At 38.1% G+C, this 21,438-nt stretch overlaps 1 protein-coding gene across 3 annotated transcripts in view; it reads right to left on the reverse strand.

The window, feature by feature from the left end:
- adgra1b (adhesion G protein-coupled receptor A1b) overlaps nt 1–21,438 on the reverse strand; it is a 533,717-nt gene that overhangs the window by 17,857 nt on the left and 494,422 nt on the right. For all 3 annotated transcript variants that reach the window (XM_073027522.1, XM_073027521.1, XM_073027520.1), the window contains 2 exons: nt 20,242–20,365; nt 3,194–3,339 (listed from right to left, as the gene is read on the reverse strand). In XM_073027522.1, the coding sequence (XP_072883623.1) occupies nt 3,194–3,339; nt 20,242–20,365 (270 nt within the window). The remainder of the gene's footprint in view (nt 1–3,193; nt 3,340–20,241; nt 20,366–21,438) is intronic.

Raw genomic sequence — 21,438 nt, forward strand, 5'->3', positions numbered from 1 at the left:
CCATGAGATAGTCACAGCAGTGGCATCAATCACCTCCATATGAGGAATTGGAGTTGATTATGAAATGGATCAAGCACCCCCAATCTTTTTACATTTTTGCTTGCCCTGTCTAATCAAAGTTACCAATATGACTTTGAGAATTTTTCTTTGTGAATGACAGCAAGAAGAGCGGTTGAGAAAGAATGATGTCTCTGAGTGCTTCATGAATCCAAGGATTTGAAGGGATGGCGTTCTCGATCATTCATATTTTGATTGGACCTATTCATTTTTGTCTGCTTGACAGTGAAAGTAGCTAAAAATTTTCAATTTTCAGAATTGTGGTGCATGAAAAGTAACCAGAAGCATAATCCATGAATATTAATGGTTGGAAGTCATTTCTTGAACACAGATTAATATAGTAAAGAACATTACAGCAGAGTAAAGGCCCTTTGGCCCATAATGTTGTGCTGACCTTCTGAGCTACTTTAAGATCAATGTAACCATGCTTTTCCACATAGCCCTCCATTAAAAATTGATTAAACAGAACTAAAATTCGAGCATTTTACAGATGCAGCAGCTTTCCTTTCTCACGTGGCAGCAAGTAAGAGATTACAATCTATGCCATAAGTAAAAAAACAAAGAAATAGGGAAGAATGACATGTGATGAAAGAGGAGCTTTCGCAACTGGACAAATGCTATACACTTTGCTGATGGTGTATGCAAGAGAGTAGTGTCAAAATGGTTGTTGTGATGTCTCTACTGTGACAGTGTAGTGGGTAGTGCTTGCTGCTCTCTCTTTTTGCTTCCACCACTGGCTAGCTGTCTTGCAAAGAGGAGAGTTGAATGTGTAAATCTCTCCCTGCCAGTACACAGCCTCTCCGACAGCAAGCCTCATCTAGCCTCATCTTGAACATTGACTTCTCTAACTTCCGTTAATGCCCCTCCTCCCCTTCTTACCCCATCCCTGACATATTTAGTTGTTTGTTTTTTTCTCTCTCTCTGCCCATCACCCTGCCTGTTCTCCATCTCCCTGTGGTGCTCTCCCTCCCCCTTTCTTTCTCCCGAGGCCTCCCGTCCCATGATCCTTTCCTTTCTCCAGCTCTGTATCACTTTCGCCAATCACCTTTCCAGCTCTCAGCTTCTCCCACCCCCTCCGGTCTTCTCCTATCATTTCGCATTTCCCCCTCCTCTCACTACTTTCAAACCTCTTAGTATCTCTCCTTTCAGTTAGTCCTGATGAAGGGTCTCAGCCCAAAACATTGACAGTGCTTCTCCCTATAGATGCTGCCTGGCCTGCTGTGTTCCACCAGCATTTTGTGTGTGTTGTTTTAGCCTCATCTAGTGCCTCCTTGCTGGCATCACACGGAAACCGAGCTCCTTTCGGACCCAGGCTGAACTACAGAGGACAGGGAAGAGGTCTGGCCTCTGCACACGTAGCAGGCAGACCCACTGGTGTGTGGACATGGCCCTGGTGCTTGTGAACCAGATCCCCAGCTATGAGTAAATAGCCCCACTGCCTTGTGGGCAGCTTCGGGAGAGACAAAGGCTACGGGAGTAAGCCCAGACAGCAAATCCGGAGTGGAGCCCCTAAGGAGGCTGGATGTCACTGAACATCCTTCCGGCAGCTCCTGCAGCCAAGCTGGTGCCAAACATATTGCTTCATAAGTTTTGCTTTGGACTACACTAGTGAGGCAGAGATCATGACAACTGGGCATCTGAGAATCTCCATACCTTCTGCCCAGGCTTGTGATGATGATCATCATCACCCATTGTCCTTCGAGACAGATGGATGCCAACCAACCAACACAAGAGAGTGAACAAAGAATATAAATGAGTGTAAACTTCCAATCCTAAGATTCTTGACAAAATGCCTACTTGCTCATATATTACCAATAGCAAATATAATTATGCAAACATAGATAACATCTATATTGCTTATGTTTTTAGCTTGCTACTTTGTACAAATATTAGTCATGATTTAGCAAAATTATTTTGATTAATTTATGAAAGATTTTAATTGTTCTTTAGTGGACCCATCAATAGAGACAAGATAAAATAAACACTTTGATAACAGTAACTACTCAAGTATGGTATTTAAATGGTATTTAAATAGTTTTGATTGGTTAATCTAATATCCTCAGCGCTTCTCCACCGGGATCTGATTTTTTTAGCTGTCTGGCAAGAATAAAAGATAAAAATTTTCTATAACTCATAAAATTAGAAAATTATAAAGTACAATGGAATAGAATTAAACTCAATTTATTTAATGTGTGGAATGACTACCAATGATTTAAAGTAGAAATGTAGTTAAAATTATAACATCTTCATTTTTCTTTCAAGAATGTAGAAAGAACATATTCCGCTATCAAAATAAACACAGGTGTCTAACATTTGCAAATGCATATTACAGGTATTAATTGAAAAATAAAAACTCGAAAATATCCAATTCAAGGTCCATAACCTACCTAATGATGCAACTGGAATGTCAGTTTGTACTTGGTTTCAGAATTTCAAAGCAGCTACCGCAATGGTGATACTCCCAATACACAATTACTTGACAAAATGAATAATAGCCAGTTTGTAGCTAATATTAGATGACAGTAGAGCTGAAGACTGGAACAAATCTGAATGTGCATTCCTCAAATAAGAATGCATTGGCTACAGCAGAGAAAATGTCACTGAGTCTGGTACGGCAATTGTCATTTACTAGAGTGTTCTAAATTTTTAAAAAATCAATAAGTATATGCCGGTGAAATCTATCGGAATCCAGAGAAAAATTGAGGTACTAAGGAACATTAGTGTAAATAGAATTGTATTAAAAATCTCAGTACATGAAAATAAAAAATACTGAACATTCAAAAGCCAAAGTGAGAATGGCAAGGTGCATTAAAGAGCTGAACCTATCTGAAATGAAGAATCTTTAATCTTGATGAACCAAAAATTACCACCATATTACAAACAATAAGTTCCCATAACAGCTTGAAGGTATTTACACTGCAGCATGATAAGCTGAGGAATGCATTGATGGATATAAACTGTTAAATTAAAAGCAGTGAAATGCACAGAAGCAAATGAAGCAACATCCTCATCGGAAATGTCATTCAGACGTTGCGTTCTCTAGTAACTACATTTATATTCTGGGAACATCGTGCTCTGCGTCACCAATACAAATGTCTCTAGTTTCTCAGAGGAATATGATATGCTTATTCCTTACCGCAGCATTGGTTGTTGAGAGTGTGATGGTTGTTCAGCATCGTGGTACTGAGGCACCTTTTTGGTCACTTGCTTGTAAATATTTCTGGCAGTGACACAAATCCAGAAAATTGTAGAGAGAGTGGAGTAGTGTAAAACAATCCCAACCTAAAATATAAAAATATCTACATTATTCAGCGAGAAGAGAAAATCGGCAGAGATATTTAAGGTTAAGGTACAACAATTTTGAAGGAGCCTGTTATACAAAATGTACTCTCTGCAGGGTTTTCTAGTAAAATTCTTGTTCATTATGTAATCTGAGGGCATCAATATGTGTAGCGACATCTCTTCTCTATTCTCATGAGAGGAGATGAATAGCTGAATAACTGAATCAACATGTAGAATTTAAATTAGAAAATAATGAAACCCGTTTTTAGACTTACAATTCATTCTGAATATATCAGATTTTGACCAGTTCTACCATGGATAATGTTGTTACTACATGAATGAAAAGAAATGTATGGTTTGTAGCATAATCATTAAAATCCACAGTAGATCTTTAGCATAATAGTACTCAGATTTTTGTTACAGGATTAAATTTCATTTTCAGCAGTCAGATTATATGATTGTTCATCCATAAACCTAAACTATCTTTCTAATGGAACAACCCAGAGAGGTATTCATATACACTGTGTCCATCATCTTGAATCAAATGGGGATAACTTCACTTGCCCCATTGTTGAAGTGTTCCCTCAGCCAATGGAGTTACTTTCAAGGACTCTTCATCTCATGTTCTTGATATTTATTATTTATTTATTATTATTATTTCTTTATTTTGTATTTGCAGAATTTGTTGTCTTCTACACTCTGGTTGAACACCAGTTGTGCGGTCTTTCATTGAATTTGTTACGGTTATTACTCTATATAGATTTATTGCGTATGCCCAGAAGAAAATGAATCCCAAGGTTGTATATGGTGATATATATATACTTTGCTAATAAATTTACTTTGAACTTTAAGGGATGCCTCTGTCAAGCATGAGGTTATTTCAGATTGCCTATGATCTTATTAAATAGGCAGACTGAGTGGTCTCTATCTGTTTGCATGATTCCAACCTAAATGTTGTGGTACATTCAGAGCCGGCCAATATGCCCTTACTGAGCACTGCAGCTTTGTAACCAAAGGTTGACGTCTATTCAGTATTTACAGATGCTTGCTTGGTGAGAGATTTGTTATTTACAGTTTTTGCATTTTGTTAGAAGGTTTCCCAAATTGTATTTACAAAATCAACTTTTGCTAACACAATGGAGAAAATTTAATTACTGGAATTAAATAAATCCTTCACAGAACATGCGTGACATTCATAACCAGATACCAAAATTCAGATATTTCCATTTTGTACAGTATATCTAGCAAACAAAGCCTTTGTTGAAGACGTACTCTACAATTTAAAGATGATGTAGGGAAGGGAGCTGTATGTATGAAAATCTCCATATAAATCACAGCAGCTCCTTTTACATCAATATATTGCAGAAAGAATCGATAGAGGCAGTTTATCATTTTCGGCTAAATTACTTTGATATTAATGACCTTGAAAGTTGTGTATGCATTCCTCCAGGCTACCCCCAATTAGTAACTGGATGAAACAGATTTGTTCTTTTTAATAGCTCTTGTACACCTGTCAGCTTTATTGTGAAAAATGCATGGGTAACTTCCTCTGTAGGAGACATCCAGACAATGAGCGTGATAATAGACTCAAGAGTTGCGGTTCAGTTTTTCGAAGACCCTTATATTAAATATCTCCTTTAGCATCGCTCAGAAACACATATAGAGTAGATCTTGCTATCTGTGAGTCAGAATCCCTGGATTTCTTCCTCCAATTCTGAAGATTCTACCTGCTTTGTTCATAAGAGGACAGCTAGGTTGAGGAAGATTTCCATGAGAATGTTCTCTAGAATGTGTCAGTAAATGGGATTTGTGGGTAAGCGTGCCTTCCTACAGCATAACCTAATACTGTCTCCATAACATCCTCCGAATTCACACACAAATATGGGTGAACCAATACACACATCCTCTGCCACGCTGACAACCCGAGCATTGTGTAGCAGTTATACTTTACAGTATCAGCAGCCTGGGTTCATTTCCCAGCACTGTCTAAGGAGCTTGTAAGTTCTCCTCATGACCAAGTGGCTTTCCTCTGGGTGCTCTGATTTCCTCCCACAGTCCAAAGATGTACCAGTCGGTAGGTTAATTTGTCATTTAAAATTTTCCCATGATTAGGCTAGGGTTAAATTGGGGGTTGTTGGGTGCTGTGGCTCGAAGGGCCATAAAGGCCTATTCCACACTGCATCTCAATAAAATTAAAATTAAAATAAAATTGTTACGCTGAATTGGACATTTGGGGCTGACCATGTTGTTAGTATACCTGACAGGGTGGGATGTCTGTAGTATACTTGACAGCAGGCTCCCAAAGCAAACACTCTGCTGTCAGTTCTGCACAGGAGTGACAAGAAGTACAACATACCTTCCTATTTCTGGGAACCTCTGGGCCCGTGACGGTTCAGAGTGGAGAATGAGTATTCAGGATGGTGCAAACAACATTCAGGACATGCAAATAAAAATCGTACACAGGCAGTAGAAGGGGTGCACCACCTCAAACAACTTCCCACCTGTTCCCCCCCCACCCCCACCATCAGCCACCTTCTGCCCCATTTGTGGAAGGTTCTTAAGGTCCCACAGTGGTATAATTTCCCACCTCAGAACCTACAAACTTGGTCTGAAAGATAGACATCCCCAATCCCAAGTGACTGCCTGATAAGAAGACTGAACAAAGAAGATATCAGAAGCCGAATTTGAGCCCTATCAGAAGGCATGAACAGCACAGAACAGGGGAACAGAGCTGAAGAGATAATGGAGAGGTCGCTGAGGAATGGAGCTGAGCAAGGTGTTATCCAGAGAGCAGAAGATTAATGGTGTGGCAAGTGGGCCATTGCAGTATGTGATTATTCTGCTCTAATAATGGAATATAATTTCCAGAACGTTAGAAGATTAGCTTGGAGTACAGCACTTGACAATGTGAATTTCATGACCATTGTACAGACATTTAAATAGACAGACAAATAAGAATGGGAAATTCAAATAAAAGAATAGTGGATGATAAGAATGTGGAACAGATTATCATAAAGTGCTCAAAAATAGTTCTGAATAGTTTCTGTCCGCAGACAGGATTCATTGATATTAGGTCTACCGATAAAACATCTCAGAAATCTGGGGGCAATTGAATAGTTCAACAAAATGGTCTTCCAGAGCCCGAGAATTATGTTATATTACTATCACATTCAGGTAATGATTACATTTATCCAAAGACATTTGGCAAAGGAATGTCAATCAGTACCATTCATGCCAATTCTTTCTTCATTATCTCCTGACAGTTAACTAAAATTTATCAGAAAGTAAAGGTATTGCCTTAGGCAACCACTTATTGTTAATTGAGATCATAGGTAGATCAAAAAAATAGTTTTGTTCTTAGTATGAAGAATGTAAATACTGAATTACAATATGCACTTATCTGCTTTAATTTAAATTAATCTTTGTCTTTTATATAATGTAAATTTTGGCTTCCCTTAAAAAAGCATTATTACAAATCCTACATTTACATGAAAATAAAGGTACATATTAGGCAGTACAAGCCAACTCTCTAAAAGGGTATAAAACTACCTGGTTGTGAACGAGAACAATGACTCTAAAGGTCAGGCACCTTATTTCTTTATTTTAAACTGACGTATAAATCTTTAATCAAATTATAGAAACAGATTTTGAAAAACACATTCCTTGAGAAATGTATCTAGCTTGCAAAACAAGGGTAAATTGCAGCCATTGACCATCCCTGTGCAATAATTTTAAATTCATCATCAAAGACGTCTTTTTTTCCGATGGAAATATCAAAAAGATAGATTTGGAATCTGTGCAAATTAAAAAGATCCCCAGGTGAGAGAGCTGGTATTTTTTTATATACAATGTTACTTCAATCATATAAAGCTCACATCATCTCAACTGGCTAGACCAAAATTGAAACTTATAACATGGTATTTAAGTATTTTTATTGGTGCTTTGAGATTGCATTCCAAAACTTTGTCCACTAGTTAGTGCAATGTGTAAATAATTAGTTATTATTGTATAAAAGGGCAAAGCACACCCACTGACAGAGCCTGAAGTGAACCAGTTGATGGATCTGAGCAAAATATGGCAAGTACCCGGAAGAAAAGTGATGATACAAATGCTGAAGGAATTTGCCACTTGTGACTGAAGTTTGGTGAATTTATTTGAATTTTATATCCCAGGGAATCATAGAAGCTCAATCATGAATTGCTCGCAATTAATGTAGGTAACTTTCTGGATAAGTAAATAAGGCAGGATGCAGAATTGACAAAAAACTACAGCCATGACTTTCCAAAATGGCTCCGTTATCTTAAGGGAAATCACATATAATATTCTTGCTCCTAATTCTTGTGCACTTACATGTCAAGATCACACCTTGTTTCTGATGGAAATTGAATTAGCCTACCTTCTTTTTGTGTCAGTGCCAGCTTTAGATCATACTTCTCAATGGTTTGGATTTTCCCTGGCTTTCTCTATGGATTTACACAACCATTTGTTTTCGCTGCCTACGTTGCAGCTAAATAATGAATTCTGCTTTAAAAAGCCAAAAGGTTTGCCAATTATTTTAACTATTTGACTGACAAATGAAGTGGTTTCCTTTATTGCACCACTACTGATAACTAGTTAATTTGGGGCAGAGCCCTCTTCACTGGTCACTTGTACTTACTTATGTTTGATCTTTTTGAAATTAATGAAGGGAGGAAAATTACTTTCAAAATTACTTATTTTGCTGTTGTAAAATCAATAGTTTAATAAATGCCTGTACATATTGGGGTATAGAAGTAGAATATATTTCATATTTTAAAGTGAGAATGCCATAACCTTTTGCTCATCATTTATGGGGGCAATATTGTTTTCATTTCCATTTGACACTTGCTTAAAAATAGCTCAGATCTATTTAGTGTTCAGAGAACTTATAAATATTTTACTTGTGAGAGGATGCAGGAGCTATTAAAGTTAAGGTAGTTCCAGTACAAATGTAGAGACTTAAGTAATTTGTTAATAGTCTAATTATCTAATATCTAATAACTATAATTTGGATTTTACATCATTTTTAAATTAAGGCATGTTTTAAAAGTGCTGAACGTAGGGAAAGGTATAAAGTGATGGTTCCAGACACAAGGATGGAGGAAGCTAAATGTTCTTCCACTATCCAGGCTGCAAATACTGTAAAGTAAAAATTCATGGGGACTGGGAAGTGAATATTGAGGTAACGAAATAGAAAAGTCAGGAAATAACAAAGGTCACATAATTTATGGCGACAGGGGATTGAACTAAGAGCTGAGATGGCCAATGCCAATGAGGTGGCAGGGAACTGTTCTAGCATTAGGAGTCTGCACTTGATTTCAGTGCATAGTTTTGGCTATCCTGTTATAAGAAAGACATGGTCAAACTGGAAAAATTACAGAAAAGATTTACAAGGATGTTGCCAGGACTTAGATCTCAGGTTAGCCAGGCTAGGACTTTATTCCTTGGAACTTAGGGTACTGAGGGGTGACCCTTTAGAAATGTCTAAAATTATGAGAGGCTTATATAAGGTGGATGATAACAATGTTTTACCCGGGGTAGGAGAGCCAAAAACTAGAGGGCACGGGTATAGGGCAAAAAAGAGACCTGAGAGGGAACTTTTTTATGCAGAGGGTGGTGAATATATGGATTGAGCTTCCAGAGGAAGTAGCTGAGGCAGGTACAATAATATCATTTAAGAAGCACATATTCAGGTGCATGGAGAGGTGAGGCTTAGAGAAATATGGATAGATAGAGAAATAGATAGAGTTGACGTGAATAGGCTGTTTCCATTGAGAGTAGGGGAGATTCAAACGAGAGGACATGATTTGAGAGTTAGGGGGCAAAAGTTTAAGGGAAACACGAGGGGGTATTTCTTTACTCAGAGAGTGATAGCTGTGTGGAATGAGCTTCCTGTAGAAGTAGTAGAGGCCAGTTCAGTTGTGTCATTTAAGGTAAAATTGGATAGGTATATGGACAGGAAAGGAGTGGAGGGTTATGGGCTGAGTGCGGGTAGGTGGGACTAGGTGAGATTAAGAGTTCGGCACGGACTAGGAGGGCTGGAATGGCCTGTTTCCGTGCTGTGATTGTTATATGGTTATATGGTTATAATATGCTGCATTGCTTGACTCTATGACTCTGATAGGATATGGGGGTTAATAAAACACCAATCATGTGAAGCAAGAAGCTAAGATTAGAATTCATCCTATTTAATGTGATAACTAGAATGGGGTATAATGTTATTTGTAAGGGTGTGCAGACTAACATGGAGAGAAATGATGATAGTTCCAGTTTTCTTTTGGGTGCTGTTGTATGGAAAGAATGACAATCAGTGAACAGGAATGGATGTGGCCATTTTGTGAACTGTATGATGAACTGATTCTTACTCTGGGGTGACTTACTTAGAGCAATTCAATGTGGACACAAGGAATTTCAGCTATTGACCTGCTAAACTTGAGACAATTCTCCAACAAGTAGCTATTTATTATGTAAAGTGACAGGCTTGCAGGAGGAGCAATCTGTAATCTCGTTAAGGTCATTGTCTGTGTCTCCTGGTTTGAACCAGTCAGAGTTGAAAAGAACAAAGACATGAGACTGAGAAGAGGCCATAGAACAATACTGGTTGTTGTCCTAGATCAGAGCTAATAAGGAGGGGACTGAGGTCAGCCAGGTGACCTCAAACCAACAAGATTCAAATAGACCATAGTAAGATCACAGGACATAGGAGCAGAATTAGGCCATCTGGCCCATCGAATCTGTTCCACCATTCAATCATGGCTGATCCTTTTTTTCTATCTCCTCATCAACCCCGGTTTCCAGCCTTCTATCTTTGATGCCATGTCTAATCAAGAACAAATCAATCTCTGCCTTAAATACACCCAAGGACCTGGCCTCCACAACTGCATGTGGTGACAAATTCACCACCCTTTGGCTAAAGAAATTTCTCCGCATCTCTGTTTTGAAAGGATGCCCACCACAGGACACATCCTTTCTACATCTACTCTGTCTAGGCCTTTCAACATTCGAAAGATTTCAATAAGATCCCTCCCCCCCCCACTCACCTTTCTGAATTCCAGCGAAATTCAGACCCATCAAACGTTCCTCGCTTGATAAACCTTTTATTTCTAGAATCATCCTTGTGAACTTCCTCTGGACCCTCTCCAGTGCCAGCACATCTTTTTGAAGAAGAGGGGCCCAAGACTGTTCACAATACTCAAGGTGAGGCCTCACCAGTGCCTTATAAAGCTTCAGCATCGCATCGAATGTAACATTTGAACTGATAAGAAGTGTTTAAAAAGTAACGAGCCTCAAATGCAAAGCAGCGACAACTATCATGGATGTGGAGATTATAGACTGGAATTATGAGGAACACCTGGCCAGTGAAGACTCCATTCCTAGGTAATACATTTCTCTTCACTGACCGTTTATGGACGGTCAGGGAAACTTAGTAGATGTGCAGACAGGTACTCAGTTGTGTAAATTCACATGCTTGTGAACTGAGTCAATATAGGTATTTGTCAGTAAATAGATTCCCTCTGTAGCCAACTGATCATTATTATTAAAGGGTAATCCTTATAACAGGGCACTGGGGAAGAATATAACTACTCTGATGCAGGAAAAGAAGTCTTATAGTACAAGCTGAGAGTACCAGAGAAAAGATTCAGATGCAGCAGACACATGGAAGCTAACAGAATATGTCAAATAGCACTATAATATATACTGTATCAGTAAGTGTAGGTTAGATCCCGAGGGGATTTGAGGACAGAAAGAGAAGCCTTTGCTGGAAATATACTGGTATGATTAGGAATGGAACAAAGCACAGTTCTACAGAGCTTGAAGAAAGAGGGAGATCAAAGGAGGATGGCAGAACGTGTTCATGATAAATGGCCTTAGATCTAGACAATAGAACATCACTGTCCCTGAAAGGGCTGGTTTGGTACTTCAGGCTGTGAGTTAAACATTGTGAAAAAACAAGGCAGCCGCAAACATCTCAAATCAGGGATAAGACAATTTTCAAATGTTCAGCTGGAATTCAAGGAAAGCGAAGCAGAATTCATTTTTAAAATCATACACTCTTGGTCAAAACTGTTGGGTTCTCACCAAGAGTGTAATGTCATTCTTTGGCTGTTTTTCTTTCCACAGGTGCTGCCTGCCCTGCACTTTGTTTTCAGCATTTTCTCTTTCTATTTCATTATCCCTTTTATTGAAGGTCATTGAGCGATAAATGTCTTCAGGCCATCAAAAGGACACTGCTGTTCTTTACCGAAACATTTATCTATCACATACAGGTTAGGAGCAGGAGTAGGCCACTCACTCTCTCCCGACTGCTTCACCATTCAACAAGTTTGTGGCTGATGTGATTGAAAATTTAATTCCGCATTTATTCTGCACCCAGCAATCTTACACTCCTTTACCAAGAATATATCTATCTCTGTCTTAGAAATATTCAAAGACTCTGCTTTTAACCATTTATGGAAGAAATCTAATGACATTCCCCGGACAAAAAAAACATCTCCACATCCAACTTGTCAGCTTATCTCAGGATCTTTATATGTTTCAGTCAAGAAGTTCTCTTTCTTCTAAACTGTAGCAGATGCAAGCTTGGTCTCTCTACTCTCCTTCATAAGTCAACCTACCCATCCTGGTCTATTGTAGCAAATCTTTTCTAAACTGGTTCATTATGTATTGTCATCTTTAAATAAGGAGACAAATGCTATCAAATTACTTCAGATATAATTTCATCAAATCACTATATAAATGATGCACTATCTTCTTGAGAAAGCAGATGGGGCCTTCATTAAACAAAAATCAAAGAGATTTTAAAAAATTAAAGCAGAATATAATAACTTTGCAAAGACATATTATTAGGATAATGCATGGAATGTCAGTAGGTCAGGCAGCATCTATAGAGAGAGATTAAACATTCAAGTTCATGATGGTTCATCAGACTTCCTAAGGAAAAGTCATGGACCTCAACTGTTATCACTGGACTAAGCCATGCTTCACTTGGGTTTTGAGGAGGGATCATATAACAACCCATTAAGTAAGTACAAATTTCTGAATCATTGGTCTAGTGCACTTAAGAGTCTCAAGTAAGGTTTCATTGTATGCCATGTATATATATACCTAATTTCCACAGAATAATCCCCTTTCAATACTTCTGATCTAAGTCTTTCCAATATCAGATTTTAGCTCCTGTGGTTGTGTTTTCCCATTAGCAGATAAAGGTTCCAAACTCAGGAGGTTTGATGTGGCTGCTGTCCAATGCTTTGATGGCAAATGTAGAAAAAGATCTAAAACAACTGGGATTCTTCTGATCTCCTACTGTAAGTTTGGCAAAGCTGTTAAGAAGTGGAAACTTCACATACTACAGCTTTGTGTAAATTGGTCACTAAATCCATGATAGTAGATTGAGGAACCAGTGCACCAATTCTGTCAGTTTTTAATTTTAAAGCAGACAGCAAAAGTTAATCAGATACCAGAGCAAGGCACACAAAATGCTCGAGGAATTTAGCAGGTCAGGCAGATATCAAACATTACTTTCTGGGAAGGGTACATTATTGCTTCCTTGAGAATATAAAAAACAGTGGCGTCACCTGCAATTTGTGAGGTCACAAAGATCACCTAATTTACAAGACCCAAGCACCTGCATCATTAGGGGACACTTGACACATTATCAGAGACCTGTCATTATGAGCTTTACATAATAGGATATGAAGATTGTAAACTTGAGGGAGCTATGCTTCAACACTGTTCTTGGATTAGAACAGATATCACATGATTATAAAACCTGGTACAACCATTTTCAAGCAACACACACAAAATGCTGGTGGAACACAGCAGGCCAGGCAGCACCTATAGGAAGAAGCACTGTCGACGTTTCGGGCCGAGACCCTTTCGAACTGTCGGCTCGAAAAGTCAACAGTGCTTCTCCCTATAGATGCTGCCTGGCCTGCTGTGTTCCACCAGCATTTTGTGTGTGTGTTGCTTGAATTTCCAGCATCTGCAGATTTCCTCGTGTTGACAATCATTTTCAGCATGCTTACTTGGTCACTCAGGGCCAGGGATGAGGAAACTGTCTTGCTATTCTTAACCTCAGGTTTTGGTTAAGTTACAGTAGTATACCATTCTAACAGGGGTCGGACATCATTTACAAATGTGCTGGAACCTCACAAGACGTAACATGACTAAGGTGTAGAAGGCACCAAGACCTTTAAAACAAACCAGAGCTTTAAAAGAGTTTCTTCTGATATCTCTGTGCTTACTTTCTAAGAATGTTGAAGCCAGGGTTTATTGCCAGCTCTAATCTGAGCTTAAGAAAGTCATCGGTGACCATCTTCTTGAACTTCATGGGATAAAGTGTCCTGAAGAAGGGTCTCGGTTTGAAACATCATCGGTTTATTAATTTCCATAGCTGCTGCCTGACCTACTGATTCCCCCAGCATTTTGTTTGTGTTGTATGGGATGAAGGGGCCATCACAGCAATATTAGGTAGGAAATTCAAGGATTTTGACTGAATGGCAAGGATTTAAGAGTAATCTATTGTCAAGCAGGACTTTGTGCAATCTGCAGTGCTGTTCTCATGTATTGTCTGCTCTTATCCCTTTGAAAAGGCTTTGGATTTAGGAGGTGCTATCAAAGAGGGTGAATTACTGCAACATTCATTGCACATGGCACTCACTGCAGGCAGAGTGGGATAATAATGGAGAGACTAAAAGCTTAGTGTAGTGGGTGTGATAGTGATGAAGCAGGCAGCTTTGTCAAGAACAGTATTTAACTTCTTGAGTGTTGATAGAACTACACTTATCAGACAAGTGGAGGGTACTCCTACACATTCCTCAATTGCGCCTTGCAGATTGGAATGAGCAAAAAACTGCTTTTTTCAATTACAAGTAATCAATAATCTGTTATAGACTGTGGACTCTTTTCCTATTGTGTGTTTTTTGAAGCCTGTAATAATTCATCCTTTTTTATGATACATTCAACTGTGTGTAACTTCAATTATTATGATCTTTTCAGCATCTGTAATTTGTGAATGGATATCTCTGCAGATATGTTGCAGGAACACTACACCAGAGCAGGTAATCAAAATCATGAATGGTTTTAATTGAATGAATGAGGAAAAAAGCTGTTTCCAGTTGTAGAACTAATGGTGACTAGAGGCACGATTCGAAGATGACTGTTAAAGGAATTGAAGGCAATACCTGCCAGGGTAGAAATGTCACATACGAGAAGGCACATATTTAAGATGAGAGGGATAAATTTAAAGGAGATTTATAGAACTTTTTTTTTCCACACAGAGTATGGGATGCCTTGAACCTGCTGCCAGGGAAGGCAGTATCAGCAGTAATGCCAATGGCAATTAGGAGGCTTTTAGACTGGCACATTATTACGTAGGGAGTGAAGGGATATAGGTCATGTGCATGCAGAAGGGATTAGTTTAATTTTGCATAATGTACAGCACAGACATTATGGGCCAAAGGACCATTTCCTGTGCTTTATTTGTTATGATCTGAATTTAACTGCCTAAAATTGTAGTGTAGGCAAGTTTAATAGTCACTTTCAAAGGAAGACCCAATAATAATCTTAATGGAAATATTTTTTCAGGCTATGAAGAAAGAGTAGAGGGATGGAGTCATTTGCAGAGCATTACCAAAATGCTACTGTTAGCACAACAGATCAAACAGTGCCAATACTTTTGTGATACATTATTTTCCTGAAGCCTAAGGCACCAATATTAGGTGTCATTTTGTATCTTGCCACTTACAGTGTTAATTTCCCTCCCACCAATTTAAATAAAAATTACAGGACTGGAGAAGCACAGCTGATACAGCAGTTTCACAGCACTAGTGACCCCAGTTCAATCTGCTCCTCTCTATGCGGAGTTTGCAGGTTTTTTCCGAGAGTACATGGATTAATCACGGCTGCACCGTTTCCTTCCACATCCCAAAGACCTGTTAGCGGCCAATGTACAGACCCAAGTGTAGGTAGGAGGATCAGGAGGGGGTGTTTATTGGGCATGTGTGAGAGAAAAGATTACAGGAAGTAGAAGTGTGGGAGCTAGATTGATGGGTTGCTTTAAGAACTGGCACAGACTCAGTGGAGTGAGTGGTCTTAAATGTTGGAAGGAAATTTTAGATTATTCGCCAAGGATACACAGCCTTTGACATGGGGGGGGGGGGGTGCCAATATGCAGCAAAATGAGTGTGTGTACCACCAACTTCAATTGCACTAATACAAAATGTGTACTCCTTAGACCATAAGACATAGAAGCAGAATTAGGCCATTCGACCCATTGAGTCTGCCCCACCTTTCCATCATTGCTGATTGATTACTTCCCTCAACCCTATCTCCCTGCTTTTTTCTGGTAACCTTTGACATCCTTATCAATCAAGATCTTATCAACCCAGTGACTGTGCCAATGAGACATAGTCTTCACAGGCATTCAAATCTTACAGGAAAAGGAAATGGCTGGGCCTCCGAGGCTGCTTGAACTCATTCCAATGCTACATACTTGACACCATCTCTAGGTCACTATATGCTTAATCTCACCCATTTCACAGTTATTAACATCTGTAATTAAATCTCTTTGATTCATTCTGCTTGGTCATGGAGATTTAATGTAATAAAGCTGTTGTGGAAGTGGAATTCAAAAATGACCAAGAACCAAGTTGTTAGAGAGTGATTGGCTGCAGCACAACACTCAACAACCGAAATGAATTAAAAAGTTGTTACTGTAGATGGAAACCACATTAAAAATATAGAGCAATGAAAATTAGTGGAAGGATAGGATATTAATAGTCTTTCGTAAAAAGTTCACACATTAGGAATCTGTTAATGAACAATTACAGAATGACAATAATGATGTCAATGTAAAAGCGGAAATTACATGATCATGATTCTAACTTTGCTATGGTTTGACAAAAATATAAAGAAAGATCTTAAAAATGAAAATGAATATTTCTCTCTGCTCCTAGTCATGGTTTGAGTCAGATGTCAACCTAAACTATTCACAATTTTGGATAACATTATTTCAGTCAACCCCTGCTTTTTATTATTTAAGGAATGTCCATGTTTTTCAATCATCTTTATAAAGTTAGCCCAGAGACATAGACTTTGTTATTCTAGTACCGCACATAATGTAATTAGATCAAAGGGGTTTATCAGATTTTTAGCATTTCTACTAGCAAAAGAAAACTCGTTTGACAAATATAAATTTACTTTGAAATATTCCTAACCTTGATAGAAAGTTAGGGACGTGAAGCTTTAACTTGGGACACTTTCCACAAATGTTGCCAGACCTGCTGACTTTTCCAGCATTTTCTATTTTACTTCAGATTTCAGGCGTGTGCAGTATTTCACTTTTGGAAAATTTCAAGTATGCTGATTTTTTAAAGGAAACAGTCTCAGGAAGAATTTTTTTGACCTTTTCATGAAGGATTATTTTATTTACATCGAGGTATTAGGTCAGGTTCATCTTGTTTAAATTTCTCCACTCTCGAGAGAGACTAGAATGTATTCTCCAATTACATTGGTTCACCACTAACATTACTGATATAGAAACTTGGTTAGCTTATTCTGATGGGTGTTTGTTTTGCTGATGTTCCTTTAAGAATTGTTGTTTCAAATCAAATCAAGTTTAATTGTCTTTCAACCATACATGAATACAGCCAAATGAGACAGTGTTACTCTGGGGCCAACGTGCAAAATGCAGTACCAACAGTCACACACAGCACATACAAGATGGTAAGCACATGTAAGATATCAGTAAAATACAGTCATGTAAAAAAAAGTAATAGTCCAGACCGAGTCCCCATGTATGCCGCAGAAATCTGCAGTCAACAACGCAGCTTGTCTTCTGCCGAGCAAACACAGGGGGCAGCACCGACACCAGCCTGGATGCCGTGCCAAAGTACTAATTAAAAAGGATCCCCTGGAGAAGTTTCTGGACCCAGTTCCAGGAAATCAATCAAGGTATACTCACTTAACTATTCTCTTCCAAACTTGTCTATGCTCATCAGGCCTCCCCTTAAAGGCTGCACTGACCCTCATGTCCCCAAAGATCCGAACCACATCCGAGACCCCAATCACACATCACCGCCAACCAAGATAATTGTGTGTTGGTCTTTATAACAAAGCAATCATTCAATAGGAAATTTGTTTTTGGATTTTAGGACAAGTATCTCTTCACCCCTCATCTACCTCGCATTTTTCCCAGCCCAGACCATGGGCAGACTTCTAGAAACTTCCACCACTTGCTTGGACTCCAGTCCAAAGGCACCATCAATTTTTTCTGTGAATCCCATATGGAAGTGATAATTCGCAAGCTGCAAACAAACCTTCAGTGCTTCACTAGGTGCACAGATAAATGTTTAGGCTCAGATGTCAGAGTAAATAAAGGTCAAGCTGCACTTGTATACTGTTCTCAGTTGTGATTGTGGAGATATAAGGTCGACATTTATTTGAGAGCTAAGCGAGGAGCCATAGAGTTGGTCCTTCATTGCAAAACAACTGGTTATTGCAAAAAAATCATTAGGTTAATAATTTTATGGCATACTTTTCACCTCAGAGTGTTTTTGAAGAGTTCTATATGCAAGTAAGTTATGTGAATGTTGAAGTTTTGTTGCTATGATAGGAAAAGAGAACATTGCCAGGGATGGTGTTGGATCCATGGGGTTGGGTAGAAGATATGAAGAGTGAAATAATGGCTTTAAATGTGACTTAACTGAGAGTGGATTCCATTGCCGAATGGGAACCCACTCAATGAGACCACCTGTAAATTGTGCTACTGGCAGCTGTACAATAAGATCATGGTTATATCAGAAATGTCCAATGGCAGGTCCAACATGATCTGTTTTCCTGGCAAATGTTACTCTGCAAAGGGAATGGTGTTATTCAGTGCAACAGCACAAGTGTGATTTGCAGATAGTGAATTCTGGTTGAATTTAAGCTCAGAAAAGGTTGCAGTCTTTACTCTTCCCTGGATAAGATTAATTTGCATTGAATAGAGCTGGTTGTGCACTTAATTTTCCAAGCCAGTGTGTTTTAAATGATCTTCCAAACAATACCGCAATTGCGCCAGTATTATATTTCTCAAGTCTTGTATCAACCATGTTCCATCAGTGCAAAATATGAATTATTGATAGTTGTACAGTACTATTCATACACTCCAGACTAATTTAATACATTTGGCATAGAAAGCCGCTTTCATCTCCGTTTCCTTTGGGGTTAAGTACAAGTTCCAAAGGCAAAAGGGCAACATGTAAATTAACCGTATCACCTTCCATTTCCTGTAATTATTACCATTTTAAATTGTATTTATCACGCTTAAATGGCAAAATGACATTTAGTAGCATTTGGCTTAAAATCTTTATTACTGTGGGGTTAAGGTAATCAGGAGCTATTTAATATCCAATCATATATAAGTATAATGAAGCTCCATATGTCCCAATCATTTAGCTTAAAAGATATGGTACATCATTTTAATAGCAGTCCTAGGGGGTACATTTTGCTTCATGGTTCAAATTGGATATCATTGTTTCTCTTCGAGTGTGGAGTTAAAGGACACTTGAGATTTTAAAAATCAGTTATTGGTACATTCAGTGAATGTGATTTCATATATATGTATGAAAAACAGTTGAACATGCAAAATGATATTAAAATGTTGTTTAAATACAGAGATAATAACCGCTATGTACTTTCTGTTAATCAGTTTTGCAAGTTTTTTTTTGAAAAATCTGTAAATCACAATTTTCAGCCTTTGCTTACAAGGTATGATGTGATTACCATAAGAGGAATTCTCTAACATTTCAAAATCACTATTTGTTCATTAATAATAAATCAGCTTGATAAATGAGAAGACATAAAATTAAATACTCAAATAATATCTTGAAGAAACAGTTCAAAAAAGCCACATTTCAATACAAGCATATCTGATCAAATATATTTTGTTCCTGTAAGCTTGAGATCATTTCTTGCAGGAATTCCGTTCTGAATACAGAGGTCCATAAGAAGCTTGTGTTTGTTTTATAACCATAGCCTGTATTGCAAAATTTGACATGCAAGCTCCATTACCTGTTCTTAAAACTGGAGCAGTTATTATGCATTTCCTCTCCATGACTTTACCACAAATTCCCATTTGTCCCATTCTGATTTGCCAACATTATGGGTTTGATTTTTTCAGCTTCCAAACCCTACTCCTGAATGAAATGTTCGGTGGCAGCTCTGCTTGTTCTTATCAGGTCAAGTCAGCTGTAGTGTGGATGTGAGCCGAGTTAATTAAATATGCAAATTTCTGTCACTTTACTTTTTGTAGTTATCTGTGAAGCCCCTGGGTAATCCAGGGGTATGCCAATTTTAATTAAGTGGAACAAATGTGCTGCCTACTTTCAATTGGACCTCAATTTGGGTACAAACATGCATTTGGTGTACCTGTGATTCATATTTTTCCTCTATATTTAATTTAAAGATTTCAAATATTGATCTATTTGTGTAGTGTATTCATTTTGCTTTAATCTTGAGAACCTTAAACAGGATTTCTTTTAGATTCCACATGTTTGTTATTAGTTCAATATCATGCCACCTTACAACCATTCACAAATAGCATGAATTTATGTGGCAAGAATCAGTAAGCAGATTCTGAGAGATCAAGAAAATTAAAAATACATTAAAATGGCACTGGATATTGAAATGAAGATCAGTCCCCTGCAAGCATTTCGCTAACATCAAAAAATGTGGAATAATAACATTTTTAGCAAACATTTTATTCAAATAAAAAAAATTGTGGAACAGTAAAATGGAGACTTGTCTGCCCTCGACTCTACAATAATGTAACTTTGACAGGGACTATCATTCATTTTCTATCTTAGAGATTGCACAAACTAGAAAGTAATATATGCTACTCACAGCTTGACAGATGATTGGATATTTTGTGCGGTTGATACCTCCAGCATATACAGCACAAGTGAGGCCAGTGTGGAAGCAGAAGTTCAACAGCATATGCCAGCCTTTCCTGCTAATGCGGATGGTGCTGTCAGAAAAAGAAACATGTCATGCAGATATAGCTCTACCTTTTATTTGTCATCATCAGCGAAATACAATGGTTGTTTTGCTGTGAGATTCACAGGCTATTGCCAACATTACTTTACTAGAAGGTATAAATGAACAGGTTCATTGTCATCCAAATTAAAATAAAACTATTAGTAATTAATAACGATTGTCACAACAAGGAAGCATGTCTCCATCTTATTGCATCATCTATGGATAACCACTAGAGACTAAATAATCTGAGGATTTTCAGAATGATTAAATTCACTTTAAATAATAACTTAATGATTATTACTTTCTTCCAAAGGTTTTAACTTGGGAAAATAACAACTCAAACTATTAATTAAGCTTTATATTCAGCATAGCTGATCTGAGTTTGGAAGCAGCACAGTTATCTATAAATATGTAAAGATTAGGTGTAGCCTGTTGTATGGATAAAAATTTCCATGCCGTCTTGCAAATAAAAGTAAAATATTTAGTTGAGGTGATGGTATAGCTGTGCTTGATGTTATACTTATAGAATAGTACGGCATTGTTGGCAGCAAGTGAACCCATCATATCTATGGTGGGCCTTTCACAGTGCCATTCCTCAGCCCTTTCTCCATACAGTTGCAGTCTTTTTTCCCCTAAGCCATTGCCATTTGAAACTCTGAAACAGTTTCTATCACCATCTGCAAAGCATTTCTGTCCAAACCTTATTGTTCTACAAAATAGTTAGTCTTACAATCCGAATGGTACTTTTACAACTCAGCTCAGATGTGTGCCCACTATTTGTTACCAATGGACGTAGCCATTAGAAATGGGCTTGATTGCTTTGATTTGATCAGTTTAGAATCTTAAGCACCTCTTATCAGGCTTTACTGGTTGAAAACAAAACTCAGTTCTGTTCTCAAAGGGAAGAAAAGGGGCATGATCGTCCAATAGCTAGTGCTGCTGCCTCACGTCACCAGGGAAATGGATCTGATCCTGACCTTTAGTGCTGTGAGGTGTTTGTACATTCTCCCTGACACTACATGGGTTTTGCCCTGGTACTCCAGTTTCTTCCCGCATCCCCAG

This window comes from Hemitrygon akajei, chromosome 23, assembly GCF_048418815.1.
Source record: "Hemitrygon akajei chromosome 23, sHemAka1.3, whole genome shotgun sequence".
NCBI classification, from domain to species: Eukaryota; Metazoa; Chordata; class Chondrichthyes; order Myliobatiformes; family Dasyatidae; genus Hemitrygon; species Hemitrygon akajei.